General features: G+C 61.2%; 1 protein-coding gene across 3 annotated transcripts in view; it reads right to left on the bottom strand.

Moving 5' to 3' along the window:
• Positions 1-15,360, bottom strand: part of AGO2 (argonaute RISC catalytic component 2) — a 78,770-nt gene extending 63,410 nt beyond the window's left edge. The window contains exon 1 of one of the 3 annotated variants that reach the window (XM_053929416.2): positions 15,169-15,360. In XM_053929416.2, coding sequence (XP_053785391.1) covers positions 15,169-15,190 — 22 coding nt within the window. In that variant the 5' untranslated portion in view covers positions 15,191-15,360. Of the gene's footprint in view, positions 1-5,837; positions 5,861-15,168 lie in introns of those variants that run through there. The other 2 variants (XM_053929415.2, XM_053929417.2) reach the window with 2 other exon arrangements.
• Positions 15,361-15,577: the final 217 nt, after the last annotated feature.

The raw sequence follows: 15,577 nt of genomic DNA, 5'->3' as shown, positions 1-15,577 counted from the left end.
GTGCCGCCACTGTGCCGTAAGCAGCGCGTGATGAGGCCACAGCTGATCTGCCAAATGCAAGCATGGAAAGCAAACCACCTTCGAGAAAACACGGAAAATGTCTTCAGGTGGACGGTGACAGGGCCTCTCCAGGCCCACAGGACTTGGGTCCTGATGGCCTCGAGCAGCTGCCACCTCGGTGCCTCCTGCTCCTGGACCCAGCAGCATGGGCGGCCCCCGAACGGCCGTCTGCATGGGGCAGGCTGCGACCAGGGCCAGAGTGACAAGGCAGAACCGGGAGCGCTCCACACGCAACCACCGGCCAGCACCTCAGGGGCGGAGAACAGGGTGCCGGGAGGGGGCGGAGCAGCTTCTCTGTGCACTGCAGCATGTGGGGGTGAAGACGGGGTAACTGAGATTTAACACCCTCTGAGCGTGAAAGCGGCCACGCCCTCACACGTGGCCCCTCCGGCTCCCCGCAGAGACGCCCCTCCCGCACACAGTGTCCTGTGTATGCGGAGGTCTGATCTGAACTCACGAATGCTGTTGAGTTGCCGCATGGACTCGCCCGCCCTGTCCCCTCTGGGCCTCTGTTCGGAAAACGACTGACACTGGCCACACAGACAGCCGGGCCCTGGCATGGGACGGTCACTCAGAAACTAGTTCCTGCTCACCGAAGGGTCTTCTACGAGAAACCCACTGCCGCCCCTTCACCTCAGTCTGTGATCTCTCATCTGCAATCCCGCAGTCCAGGCCGCTCGCCCCAGGGCACAAGGCTTTCCCACGTGGGATGGAAACCCCGTGCTCAGTGGGGGGGTGTCAGGGAGACTGTGTACACAGCGTCTGCAGTGGGCAGCCCGCAGCCTCGCCCGGCACTCCCGCCACCAAGCCCCACACGCTGTCCACACCCCATCTCCAGGCCAGAGAGATGACTCCCCCAGGAGCCCCTGCTGGGAGCCGCCCTCACCAGCCCCAGGCCCCAGACCTCCCTCTAACCCCAACTCCAGGAAGGGTGCACGCCCAGGGGAGCCCCGACATTCCTCCCACCCAGGGGAACCCTCGTGCTCCAGGGAGCTGCTCGGAGTGCGCCCCGGGCCGGGGGGGGGGGGGGGGGGGCGCGTCCCACGTGGGCCCGATTTCCCTTGGCAATGGGACCCGCGCTGCGCAGGACAATTGTAGTAGTTCCTGGTGGCTCCTTGATCAACAATCATGAACAGCCATAAATGTGAGCAGAACCATGGTTTCATCACAACTACACGTACGGCACCAAGAAAACACAGTAATGCACTGGTGTTATTCCAACAGTCCAGCGACACAACTGTACGTTAGCACGGCTAGTGGTTACAAACCACAGACACAGGTGCCAGCATCGCCCCCGAGTCCCCAGTGAGGGGACAAGCACCAAGAACTAAAGGGACATGCAAAGCCAGGACAGGAGCCCAGATGCGCAGCTGAAGCTGCCAGTGACCCTGGGCCCCCCTGGGAGTGGAGAAGCATGAGTTCCTCTCTGCGGTCTGCCTTGGTGTGCAGGGCACCGCCCCCCACGGTTCGAGGCAGGGGTCCCGGCACCCACCCAACCCATGAAGTTGGTTCACAGCAGGGGCTTCTGTGACCAACCTCTTAGGAAGCAGAAGCATCTTAGCATAGTCCGTTTGTATCGCAGGGCCTGAGTGCCTCTGCCTAGCAGTCTGTCCGTCCACCCTGCCCCGCACGCATGCACACACCTCCTCCAAACAGACAGGGCACCTGGGCATGGTGCTGGGGTGCAGTGCTGGTGGAAGAACGGCCTCTGACCGGGGGAGAAGGGGCGCCGTGGGCAGAAGGGGAGACGCCGGCACCGAACAGGAGTGTGTGCTGAAGACCCCTCGGGCCGCTCAGCCCACGGCGCCCACGTAACTCTGTGGGGGTCATTTGCCCGTCTTCCCAGGCGAGAGGACTGGGACGCAGGAAGCTGGGGCGCTGACCTCACACTGGAAGGTGGCAACTGGCAGGAGTCTGGCCACGGCTCCTCACCTGCTGCCAGCGTGGCCACCGCCTTCTTCCCACAGACACTGTTGTGAGCTGGGTCCCCGGGGACACACTCGCACACAGAGCACCCTGTGCGCCCCGGGCGGCAGGGGACGAGGAAGGAAACAGACAGACGGATAAGCGCAGGCTGAGTCACACTACACGCTGTGTGACCCATGCAAGCTGCAGACAGGAGTCTGCAGATGAGCCCCGTCGACCAAGTGTGTCTCCCCGAGTAATAGCACGGGCCACTTTTCCCTTTTTCTTCCAGTGTCCTCTCCATTCTCTGAAACGAGCGTGTATCTAACCGTTTTCATAGGAAGGGAAGAGTAATTTTTTTAAAAATCAGGCTCAAGTTACAGCACCACCCGTGGCCACCGTTCACACCACAGGAAAGTCCGCGCAGACGCCCACAGCGCGGGGCACCAGGAGGGGCCAGCGCCCGTGGAGGGGCAGTCGAAGGCGCTGCAGGGCCGGCCCGGAGCACCGACAGACGGGTCTACACTGTAGCAAGCAGTGCACTTAGCCCAGAACAGCAACTGTTACCATGCAGGTTCCCACATGTACTTGGTAGCAACTCGCGGCAACTCAAACATTTCCCCTGCCACCCCGAGAAGGCTCTGTAACGGGAGTGAGGGTTCTGACTCTTTCATGTGTTTCCAATTTTAGCTGCAACATGAAAACCACCTCACAATCCAGAGCACTTACTGTGTTCCGCAAACATGCAACTCCACCTCGCATACACCCAAGACAGAAAGCCGTGAGGCTGCGCGGGCGGGAGGCTCAAGGACACCTGAGGCAGACTGGGAGAGAGGGTGGCCCAGTGCTGGGCGCAGGGAGGGGGCAGAGAAGGCAGGGGCGGCAGTGCACGTGGGAGGCCATGTGTGACCGTACAGTGCACGCCTAGCACACCACTCAGCTCCCAGGGGAGGGTGGGCAGGGCACCTGCTCCTCGCAGGGACTCGGGCTAGCTGTTCTGAAGTGACTTTGGTGTCCGAGGTCTGACGAACAAGCAGGCGCACTGTGGATGACGACAGCCAGACTCCTCGCCACCTGGTGAGGAGTCACCAGCGAGGAGAGGGGCAGGCGAGCGCAGGCCCTGCAGGGGGGCCTGGTTTGTTACACACACAGGGGGACACAGGAGGGCCCAGCACTGGGCACAAGGCGAGCCTGGGGCAGCCCTCTAGGTCCAGAGGGAAATACTCGAAAAAGGAGGGGGGATCGAAAGGGCACAGGCACCGCAAAGAGCTCCCACGCCAAGGTCACAGGAGGCAGAGACAGAGGAACTGTCACAGACCGGGGAGGCGAAGGGTGTGTGACAACAAGTGTGAGGCGGGTCCCTCGGCTACACGGGCCTCCAGAGACGGACATCTGTCGGACAGATGGCCACGTCGGAACAGGTGCCGGCCGCCGGTAACCGTCCTGTGACGCTACAGGATGGAAACACTCGGGGAAGCTGGATGGGAACTCCAGGCTACTCTGGGCACTTTTCTATGAATCTAAAATTACTTCAAAATAAACAGTTAAAGGTTATTTACGAATGCAATAACAAGATGCTTCAAGTGATGGAGGGTGGGAACAAGGGACAGAGAGGTCAGGGCTGGAGTGACCGCTGAGCGAGTGACAGTCTGAAGGGGCGATCCTGTATTTCCCCTCCACCTCTGTCTACATTTGAATTTCCCGCCGTTGAAAAGGCCTTTAAAACTTTCCAAGTTTGCAAACTCACATCTGCTCACTTCCACGGGCGCATTACATCACCAGCCGTCCACGCCAAAAACCAAGCAAACAAACAAGAAAGCCCCACAGCCAGCCGCCTTCAGGCACCGCCCTCTGCCCCAGCCCCTCCCCCTCTGCCCCAGCCCCTCCACGCACACCTGCGAGGGAGTCCAAGCACTCCCCAACCCTTGGCCAGCGGGGTCCTGGGGCACAGGCGCCCCCCACCCTGCTCCCTCACGCCCTGTGCAGGGAGGCCTCTGCCCCCGCCATCCTCGAGCTGGGTCACATCCCCTCCCACTCGGGACCTGGCGCCCTCCGCCCACGTGCAGTGAGAACCCCTGCCACCCTCCGACCGCCTGACTCACCTCTGTGAGTGCAGAGGGCAGGCGCCACCTGGGCCCACACCCTTCACTGTTTCTGGAGCACCTGGTGCCGCGCTGGGCACAGTGCCGGGCATAGCACTGGGCGTACACCGCCGGCTCTAACGGGCATCCAGAGAGCGAACAGCTGTCCTGTCCCGCCTGGGAAAGCGCACAGTGCTTTCCTGGGTCTTTCCATGTGTCCAGCCTCCCAGAACGCTCAAAACTCTGACAAAGACCTGGGCCAGACATGCTTAAATCTAGCATTTTTTCCATTTGGGTAACTTGTAAAGTAATCCAGAAATGGTTTTATTACCTTAAAAACTCCATTTTCTGCCCTGGCTGGTGTGGCTCAGTGGACTGAGCACCACCAGCCTGCAAACCAAAGGATCGCAGGTTTGATTCCCAGTCAGGGCACATGCCTGGGTTGGGGGTCAGGTCCCCAGTAGGGGGCGCAGGAGACGCAACCACACATTGATGTTTCTCTCCCTCTCTTTCTCCCTTCCCCCCTCTCTAAAAATAAACAAAATCTTTATAAAAAACCCTCCATTTTCTAAACGGCTGCGATGGCTGTGAGCGCGGGCAAGGACACGAGGAAGAGGAGACCTTAGACTTCGCCGGCAGGAGTGTGAAACAGTGCGGCCACGGAGGGAAAGTGTCGCAGGGAGTATCACTCAGCACTCCGCTCCTATCCTAGGCCCCAGTGGAGAGAGGCTGGGACTCCGTGTGCACACCCGCCCCACCGGCCTGGCTGTCCCTCCTGGGAGGAGCAGAGGGACAGACCACACCCGATCACGCCTCCCAGAGGGGCAGTGGTGTGCCTGGGTGGCACATCCCGCCGGCACAGGAGTCCCGGCACTTTATGGGTCCGTCTACAGCACATACCCACATCAGGCCCATCTCTAGGGACGGGGAATAGGGTGTGACTGGGGTCCGGGGTGTCCCTTCGGGGGGATGGCAATGTTTGGAACGAGACAGAGGCGACGGCTGCACAACACTGAGCGTGCTTGATGCGGCGGAGTGGCGCTTCTCGGGGGTTCATTTTCACCGTGTGACCTTCCCACCCATTAAGTAAAAGGCTGTGGCGTTTCGAAAGGAACCTGCTCCTGAAGAAAGTGCCCGTCATGCCCCTTCCCTGCTGCCTGGGGGGGGGGGGGCACCTCGGTGTGGACCACACATGCGTGGACAGCAGCCAGGGCGCTGCGGGGTGGGCCCCAGAGTCCCGGGGACAGATTAAACAAGTGTCTCACAGCGTCGCTGGAGAGGGGCCAACCTGAAGGATGACCACGAGATCCTCTGACAACCGTCACTCTATAACGCGGACTTAAAAATATCTTATTTCAACAAAATGTGCGAAAATAAAATAAAAGCTGCCTCTCAAGTGTTTACTGGGACGACACCGGGCACCTCAGAAAGCTGTGTCTCACAAGGCACGACCTACACGTCACGCTTGAAGTGCCCGCACAGGGGTGGCGCCCCCGCCCACAGCGCACCTGCCTGGCTGCCCCGACGGCGGGGCCGGGCAGAGGGCAGAGGCGGGTGACAAGGCTCCAGCCGGCTCCCCACCGCGGGGCCTCTCCGTCACGGGGCGGCTCAGGTGAGAGGGTCCCCTGATGGAATGAAATTCTAATCCCTCAAAAAGCCCACCTGTGTCCACAAAAAAAAAAAAAAAATTAACACCACGCAGAGCTCCCACAGCCTTCCGGCCAACCTCCTCACCATCTCTTCTACTTAATCACAGCACTTGTTTGTCAGAGAATTCCCACTGGCACTCACCTTTTCCTGGGCTCCCGGTGGGATCCCGTCACTGAAAGGGGGTGGGGGCCCCACGAGAGGTGGACACGCCCACATCCCACTCTAGCCCTGAGTAGACGCAGCCTGTCCCAGTAGGAGGGGCTGCAGCTACCCCCATTTCACAGACAGAGACTCCGAGCAATGGCCGGACTCGGGAGTTCTTTCAGCCCGGAGGAAGCCAGGAGGCACCTGCCTCCGGTGCAAGTCAGGCTCAGCGGGAGGGACTCGCGTCCAGGCACCGAATCTGCCAACGTCTGCCAATGCCCGTGCGCTCCCGGGAAGGTGGCAGGGAGGTCTGGGGGAAGAAGGGAACCCTCCTCTCTCCTCTGCTCTGCTGGCATTTACTTCCTCTGGGTGTGCCCTGCCCACTGAAGAAACCGTTGAGTAAGGGGCCAGGTCCACCTCCCTCCGTGCTGCTGAACTCCCATGCCGTGTGCAGGGCCCTTCTGCCGCAGGCAGAGCTGGGGACCACTTCCGCTGAGACTGCAGAATCACAAGGGACGGGGCACGAGGGTCCCCACGAGAAAAGGCACCAGAGGGGGTGGGGGTGGAAATTTCTGAAACTCTACACAAGTATCGAGTCAGGAGACTGAACTTTGAAACAGGAAACAACGTAACACCCATTGGGTGAGTACAGAGGCCGCACCAGGGCAGAAGGCAGGGCGCTCAAAAGGCGGCTGAGAGGGGGTGGGGGGTTGGGGGGCTATGGGACCGAAGGAGATAGGCATGCACCTGGCAACAACACTGGGAGCCGCAAACGCAGACAGCAATTCCTGGGACGCTCCTGCATTTCTCAGAACCGCCTTCCATTTGCTACATCGAGGAGCGAGCAGCAGCACCCCCACCCGCCCCCTCCTCCTTCCTCATCCTGGTCATCAATGAAGCCAGGACTCCCCACCTTCTCAGATGCAGCCACCCTGGACCTGTCTTTCTTCCCCCACAGGGTGTCCTGCCCCGCGCCCTTCACAAACACTCCTCTCGAGCAGTGTGACTGCGGAGGCCGCCGGGGAGCCCCAGCACCGAGAGCCCTCGTGGGGAGTGGACAAACGACAGACCTGCCTCCAGGGAACGAGCCTGCCCGCCGTGCGCGGTGAGTATTCACTCCCCTCCAAAAACCCCACAAAGTAGAGGCAGCCTCAGCCAAGCCTTTGGCTCTGACTCCTCCTGCATCAGCCCACACAGGACAGGGACGCAGAGGGGACACCAGCAAGGCGCATCGGAAGACCCAGGCTGGGAGGCAGCCGCCATCGTAGGCCAGTCCGCGGCCCGAGGAAGGCGGCTGTGGCCCCAGAGGGCACCGTGGCCGTTCAGGCTGGGGGAAGGGGCAGGGGCGGCGGATGGGTACAGGGTTTCCTCAGGGCTGGGACGGTCTAAAATGCTCAAAACTACATGGCCGTGACGCGTGCTCAAGTCTGTGAACGTGGTAAAACACAGTGAGGTTCGCACTTCAAATGGCAATTGAATGCTGCACAAGTTATCCCAACAGAACTGTTATTTTAAGGGGATACTGAGCCCTGACCGGTGTAGCTCAGTGGGTCGGGCATCATCCTGCAAAGCTAAAGGGGGCAGGTCGATTCCTGGTCAGGGCACGTGCCTGGGTCACCGGCCAGGCCCCAGGTTGTGTACCTGTGAGAGGCAACCACACACTGATGTTTCTCTCCCTCTCTTCCTCCCTTTCTTCCCCTCTCTCTAAAAACAAATAAATAAAATCTTTTTAAAAAAGACATTGAAGAGATACCTGCCAGGCACAACAGGGCCTCACTTGGGTCCCGATTCAGTCGAGTGTTGCAACCCACAGCCGTGAGAGGCGGGCAGTCCTGACACCGCCCGTGTGGTCCAGGGGAGTGTTCGGGCCTCAAACCGGCAACTAGGGGCTCCACGGGGTGGGGCAGGGGAGGGAAGAGGCAGGCAGACCCCTTGTTTTGCAGACACCTTAGGAAATGTTTTGACTCAAGCTCCCACTGGGGGTCTACCCGAGATCAGCAAGGCCCAGGGGCTGGGTCTCAGGCTCTCATGAAACAAGAGCTCGGGGCTGCAGGCCTGGGGCCGCAGGGCCCTTCCACTGCTTCACCTTTTGCACCTGGCCCAGCTCGGCCCTTCCTCCCAGGCAGACTCCCAGCCTGCACCCACCCTGCTCAGCCCGTCTGTAACAGCAACCTCGGGGATCCTCATGGAAACTCCAGGGATGCCTCCTCTCCTCAGAGCCTCCTGGGCCCAAAGCCCTTCCCAAGCCCATCCCACCTCCCACCCTCGCCACACCTGCCTCCCCTTTTGGAGTTCTGTGCTCACCATCTCTTAAAGCACCACACTGACCACGTTCCTCAGGCCCCGCCCCTACTCACCTTGGCCTTCGGGCCCTGGGCCCAGACACTATGTTACTGCCTCCCTTGTGACTGTCCTGCTCTCGCTGCCTGCCTCCCCTCTTGGGGGCTCGCGCCTCATCCCCCAGAGCATTCGATTCCTGCGGCTCCAGGTCAGGCTGTAATTGCCAGTCTCAGGTGCGCAGCGACGCCATCCGGGTCTAATGCCGTGTCCCCGCACGAGCCACATGTCCGGACATCTCACCAATCACACACTTCACGAGGCATCTCGCAGAGGGATCAGAGCGTCCCCAGCCGCAGATGGGGACCCCCGGAGTTACTGGGGAAACTACAAGCAGAACATGTCTCACTTCCACTGGGCTGTGGCTGGGCCGCTCCTCTGGGGACAGAGCCCAGCACTCCCCGGGCAGATTGGGTCCCACCTGCCCAAGTCCCGTCCACAAGGCTTCGCCACACAGCACGGCACTCAGGTCTGTCTCGGCGGCTCTGCAAGGAACAGGTGTGCCAGGCACTAGGGCCGGACCCGGTGAGCGTTACGTATCAGGGACGTGCACCTGACGGCGTGTGGCCATGGCGGAGGGAGGGGGCTGCACCTGCGATCTGCCCGCTCAGGCCCAGCTGAGCAAAGCACCTCCGCCAGCAGGCGCCCTAGGTTGGCCCAACCTAGAGCACGTGCTGGGCTTGTCATGGGGGGGGCATGCTGCAGTTCACGGGGGTACCCGACAACTCCCGGAGCGCCTGGTGCCCAATGCCCGGGTTTGTCCACTGCCTGCACCTTCCTTTGCTTTTCTGGCGGCATTAACTCGTTCCCACAAAAAGCCAACGAGGCCATCGCCTGCTGGCCGCAGAGCCTGGGGAGACCTCCCTCCCTTGTGGCCAATCCGACAGAATGGCTCCGAGGACCAAACACAAGTCCCCCCCAGGGACAGGAGCCTCTGTCTTCGTCTGTGACGGAGACTCGGCAGCCGCTGCACTGAACGACCCCACCCCATCGTGGTGTCTCGCATAAGCTCAGTGACAGCCACGCCGGCTGACCTGTAGGGTCTGACAGCGTGGCAAGCGTGTTCCCACGCAGGGGTCTCCCACCATCCACACTCACGGAGGACTGCAGGACCGCAGGACGCACCAGCACCAGGCCCTGGCTGGTGTGAACCAGCCAGCGGGGTCCCCACCAACCGACAAACCTGACGGTGTCAAGATAAACTCCCAGGGCGCCTGACCTTTGAACCTCAGCATTTCCGCCTCTCTCTGCACCTCTGGGCACCTGCCACACCCAGAGATCCCCTGGCAAACCACACGGATGGGACTCTCTGGGGTCTGGCTGGGCCCATGCCTCACGGAGTCCTGTTCGTTGCGACAGGTCCTTAAAGACGGGCACCGAACGAATTTCACTGCAGACTCCCGCACGCTGGGCAGTGGCCTTCAGAAGTCTCCTTCTGCCCAAGCCTAGTGAAGTTCAGACAAGCTGCACCCAAGGCACCTGGGCACCACACGCGAGCCAGGCTGGAGTGCGGTCACTCACTCAGCCGCCACGCTTTCACAGGAAAGGGACCACAGGTACACTTAACTTCTGTGGCCCCCGTCACAAAGTCCTCTTCACGACAGCCACGGTCTCACCTTCTAGAAGCGTGCCCTCAGCGCTGGTGAGTCTGCTTTCTCGGGGCTGCCCCCAGTGCTTCCAGGGGGAACGCCTCTCTCTGCCCCAGTGCTTGGGAGGGTGCTGCCCTGGGGCTGCTCCCGCTCGTTCCCCCCTCTCTGCGCCCCCACCCCCACACCAGGACAGGCACCCAGGACCTTGGCAAGGTGTGGTTTCCTGGGTGTTCAGGGCTGAGATGGGAAAAGCCTTCAGGTGACTCTGTGACCAGCTGCTGAGGGTGGGAACCAGGCTGCAGCCCTCGGGGTGCCCCCGTCCGCGCCCACCGAGCAGCGTGCAGGTCCCGGACTGGGTCCCCCTGGGCCCGAAGCCCCGTCTTCCATCTGACCTGCCCTTCCAACCTCTTCTCCCGTGGGGGCCCCCGCTCAGCCTCCTGGAACCTCAAACTCACATCCAAATGCCCCAAGTGGCTCCGCCCCCAAAGCAGCTGGGCCTCCGTTCTCCTTGTTTTGTTAGCACATCACCAGCTGCCAGGAAGCCAGTTAGATGCAGGGTGACCACCGGTCTCCCCACCCCATCAGGGTGCCGGGTTAAACATTCAACCGCAGGGGTCACCAAGACCAGGAGCAGCCCGCTCCCCCTCACATCCTGGGACCACTTCCTCTGGGTGGGCCCTGGGCTGGACCCTCTGTCCAGGTTTAGAAAGCCCCTGGGGACAGACAGGACAGAGGCTGCGTGGACCCCCCATGACCCTCACCTGAGGCTCCAGCCCCCAGGGTTCAGCTTGGCCCCTTCATCTTCACGACCACCAAGGGGCCCAACCACCCCTGGTTTTTCAGGTACAAAAGCTGAGACTTAGGAAAGGTGCGTAACTCACCAAAGTCACAGAACTGGTGGGGGCAGTGTGGGGGCCCAGATCTGAGCAGGCACCCCCGCTAACAAAGCACTGGTCAGTGCCGACAAGAGCCAAACCAGAGCCCGAGCCAGGCGCAAAGGCCTGCGTGCCCCCCCCCCACCGCCTCACCCGGAGGAGCCGCTGTGCCAGCCCTTGCAGGCTGCCCGCAGTTTCCCCACAGCCCCGCCTGCAGCGTAGCTGGGACCTCCTTCTAGAACAAGGCTGGCTGCATGACCTGCTGCCTGCCCAGCGCATGGGCCTCTCACAGGTCGAGGTGCGCCCTTCAGATGTTGAGGGTGTAGCAAGTGCGGAGCCGAGGAGCAAGACAGCTCACCATGTTTCAGCCCTGCTCTGCAGGCCTGTCCACCAGCCCGAGGTTCAGAAGCGCTCGTGGGCAGGGAGCCAGGCCCCCAATCTGTCCCTCAGCCCCGAGCAGGCCAGGCGGCCCGGGGAAGTGATGGAGAGCGCCCGGTTCGCCTGAGAGTCTCCGGGTCAGAAGGCAAAGGGCAGGCACCGGGGCACAGCTCTCCCGAGGACAGATGAGCAGGGCGCAGAGGACCAGTACCAGTTTCAGCATTTTACACTTCAAGGGAAAAAGACGAGGAAAACGTGTTGTGTGATGATATTTTAACTGGCTGGAGGGCATGGGGCAGGCCCACAGCCAGCGCCAGACCTGGCTGGGAGGCTGGGGGTCCAGCGAGCTATCAGCAGAGGCCGCGGACCGCCAGTGGGGGGAAGGCACTGGTCCGGGCCTCTTCGGAAAGGGGCCGCACAGCAGGAGGTGAGTTTGAGTGTAATGGGCATGAATCACCCCGAAACCATCCCCCACCCCTGTCGGTGGAAAAACTCTCTCCCACAAAACCATTCCCTGCTGCGAAAAAGGTTGGGGACCACTGGGTTGGAGCATCGACCTGATACGCCAAGGTTGCAGGTTCAATCCCCAGTCAGGGAACATACAGGAATCAACCAATGAATGCATAAATAAGTGGAACAACAAATCAGCATTTCTCTTAAATCAATAAATAAAAAAAAAATTTAAACGTTATTCCTGTTTCGTGGCTTAAAAAAAAAAAGACATAAACCAAATTTATATGAACTTTTATTAAAATTCAGGATCCAAAACAACCAACTCTAAACATGCTTCTGAGATGAGAGAAAGTGACTGTGGCGGAAGGTGTGGCATTGGCCCTGGGGTCAGAGTGTCCCAGCCTCCAGACAGGGCCCTGAAGCCCTGGTGGGAGGTGGTGGGCCTGGGACTGGCTTCCGAGCGTGCTCCACGAGACCACTGGCACAGGCACAAGGCGAACGTGGGAAACCTCGGTGTCGCCGAGCCTGCTGAGGGATGCGAGGGGACTGGACCCGTCACCTGCCTGTTGGGTTTTAAATCAGTTTACTTACTATGGAAACTATTTTTAAAAATCAAGTGTTATATTTTTGAAGGTTCACCAGAGCAGTTCAAGAAGCAGAAATGTACTTTGTCAGACGGGCAGCCACAGGGCCGCGCACCCCGCAATGAAGAGCAAACCGGGCGTGGCTCAGCTGGCTGGGTGCGCCCCACAGACCGAAAGGTCGAAGGCTCCGGCCCCAGGTGGGGCGTGTGCGGGAAGCAACAGCGCGGTGTTTCCTTCTCACATGGAGGTTTCTCTCCCTTTCTCCCTCCCTCCCTTCCCCTCTCTCTGAAATCAATAAAAGACAAGAAGTAGAAAAAAAAAAGAGTAAACCCTTGGGCATTGTGAAAACTCTTGACACTAAAGCTAGGAATAACAAAAATACTCTGCTTCTTAAAACCATATAGGTTTTAGGAACTGAAGCCTTTACAGCTTTTTCTTATCCCCTTATTTAAATCCTTCCTTAAGATTTGGAACAGATCCAAGGGGACTTTGGACAACCACCCCACCTCCCAGCCACGGGCACCATGCATGGGGGGCCGGGCACACCCCAGCAGAGATAAGGCAGAGCCCACAGGCCCCGTCAGACTACTCTCAGACAAACCTCGGGGGGCCCAGGGGCTGCTCTGTAGCGACACTGGGAGGGCGCCCCACAGTTAAGCTCAGAAAAAGCAACAACCAGCCTGCAGGAGGCACTTGCTCAGACAGTTAAATGGTTTTAAAACATAAACTACTATGCCCACCTGCGAAGGTTCAGATTCACCAGAGAACCCACCCGTGCTAAACGACGACCTCTTTTGAACAGTTCAAAAAACTTGAAAACAGTAACACACCTAGCTCCAGAGTCCAGACTTTAACTCACACGTGCAACAGCACTTGTAAAAGACATCACACAGACCTCCTGTGAACTGTTTTACAAAGATTAACTTCCTTAGTAAGTTACTTAGTGTGCTACGATGAGAGGCAAAACTATCTGCAGTTTTTGTACAACGCAGATCGAATGTCTTCTCGTTATCCTGAACTAGGAAACTCATTTACAAGTTTCACTGAAGAGACTCTTCCAAAATTCCCTTTTAAACAAAATCAGGAGCCGCACAGTAGTGCGACACCGGCACACTCGCACGGCCTGAGAGTTGGGTTTGCGCCCATCCTGCCATCAGCTGAGGACGGCCCTCCAGACCCACCGAGGTTCTCAGCCGGAGCCGTCCGATGCCAGGGCAGGCTCACCCGTAAACCGCGGGGCCCTGTGCCCACTGTGCCACAGCCCAGGGACCCCGCCAGAGCAAGAGTCTCCCCGAAGCTGTCAGTGACCAGAGAGAGCCCGCAGCTAGGGAGGGCCCACGCGACTTTAAAAACCAGACAGAGGACACATCAGGGGGCAGGGCACCCCGTAAGGTAAGCGCTGCCTCCAGAGCTCCGGTTTCAATGATGCCTGTGCATGCCCACACTGCGGCCCAGTCTGCACGTAACAGGTATTTCTCACTGCGGGTCAAGGTCAGAGAGACGGACCGCTCCTTCTGTAAGGAGAGTATACAGAGTCTTAGCCGGGGAGCACACGGTTGTCCCCATGCCCGCTGGCCCTACAACCTTGGCGAGGTCTTAACCTCTCCAGGCTGCTGTTGTCTATCTTTAAAATGAACTCCACCGACTTAGCAAGCTGTCCAATGGATTCAAGAATGTAGAACACGACACAAAAGCTTGACCTTCCTCAAGGTTCTTCACTTTTTCCAGGCCTTCAACTGTTAAGCTGAATCTCTGGAAAAAATGGACTCGAGGTGGCCAGCACTTGCTGCACGCTTCACCGGGACGAGTGGGGAGAGCCTCATGCAATGGGGAGGGGCAGCCACCAGAGCCTCAGAAGCCAAGTCTGCCCCCAGAGACTGAGACGCCAGAGACCAGGACCCTTCCCCACAAGGCAGGAGTCACCTCCCAGGTGTAAGGTGAAATACAGCCATCCTGTAATCCGCTGGCTGACCTCCCTTAAAAGTTGGCCAGGCTCAGCCCTGAAGAAGCTTTCTAACTGACACACACACACACACCAAAAAAAAAAAAAAAAAAGACACTCCTAAGTCCCAGGCGCAGACAGAGCTGTTTGTGAGCGGACGCAGCGGCAGGAGACACGGTCAGGGCCCAGAGTGGGCCAGGTGGGGCTTCCGGACTCCGGATTTGAAGGTCTGAGACAGGTGGGGCCCGGACCCGGGGCAGGCGGCGGGGGCGGCGGGCCCAGGGCAGGAATGCACCCAGCCCAGGGCCAGGACCACCTAGCGCGGAGCCGGGAGGGGCCCGGCAGGCGGACAAAGGGGACAGGCAGTGCCCTGTGCAAGCGCAGGGCCAGCGGGAAATTTAGGAGCCACGTGCCTGGCGGGGGACGGCGAAAAGGCTCCGCAACACTAGACATTTTCTCGGCCCAGCGAGTCAACCTCCCTTCCAACTGTGCATTTGGGCGGGGGGGGACTGCTTTTAGCACTTTAAGTTTTTTAGAACTTTTCCGAGGACGGAGAGGCTGACTGGCGAGGAGGGGTGCTAAGGAAACCGCGGCCCCCCCCACCTCTCCCAGCCCTTTGTGGGAGGCAATTAGCACTTGAATACGGGGGCGGCGTGTCTGGAATGAGAATGGGCCGCAGGCCGTTTCAGGGTTCGGGGCGCCGCTGCCCAGCCCTCCGGCTTGCAGCCCCAATCCCCGCAGGCGCCGGCCAGCGCCGGGCACGGCAGCCTCGCCCGCGGAGAAGGGGGCCGCACGAGCGCGGGCCGCGAGCAAAACGAAACTGAGCGCGCCCCGGGCCGCCGCTCCCGCCGCCCGCTGCCGGACCCGGGCCCGCGCCCCGGCGCCCCGGCGCCCGCGGCCCGGAGCCCGGCCTGCCCGCCCGGCGGCGGCGCAGCGGCCCAGACGCGGCCTCGGGCCTACGCGCGCGGGGCCCCGGCGGCGCGGGAGGCCCAGGCCGCGCGGGGCGCCCCGACGACTCGGCCCGAGGAGGCCCGGCTGCGGCCGCCGCCCCGGGACCCGCTCTCCCGGCGCCCGGCCCCTCCGCCCCCGGCCCGGCCCGCCCGCCAACCGCCTCCCGCCCGGCGCCGCAGGGAGGAGCGCGTCTGGCCGGCGCCCCGCGCGAGGACTCACCGGGGCCGGCTCCCGAGTACATGGTGGCGCCGCCGAGGGGCTCCGGGGCCGAGGGGCGGCCGCGCGCGCGCCACGGGCCCCGACGCCGCGAGCCGCGAGGGAGCCGCCGGCCGCACGATCCGCCCCGGCGCGGCCGCCTCGCCAAACAGGTTTACCCGACGCGGCCCGGGCGGCGGGCGGAGGCGGCGGCGGCGGCGGCGGCGGGAGGGGGGCGGGGCGGGGCGAGAGGACGGGGCGGGGCGAGAGGGCGGGGGCGGGGCGGGGCGCGGGGGAGAGGGGCGGGGCGAGAGGCCATTGGGAGGCCGGGCGCGCGCTCGTCTGGGGGCCCGAGTGGGGGCCCCGCGGGCCGGGCTGGGGCGGGGGGGCGGGACGCGGGCGGGGGCGCTCCTCGCAGCCACTAAGCTGGGCG

The sequence above is a fragment of the Desmodus rotundus genome, chromosome 8, assembly GCF_022682495.2.
Source record: "Desmodus rotundus isolate HL8 chromosome 8, HLdesRot8A.1, whole genome shotgun sequence".
Lineage (NCBI taxonomy): Eukaryota > Metazoa > Chordata > Mammalia > Chiroptera > Phyllostomidae > Desmodus > Desmodus rotundus.
The sequence above is the reverse complement of the archived record's forward strand: the minus strand, read 5'-3'. Positions and strand labels throughout refer to the sequence as shown.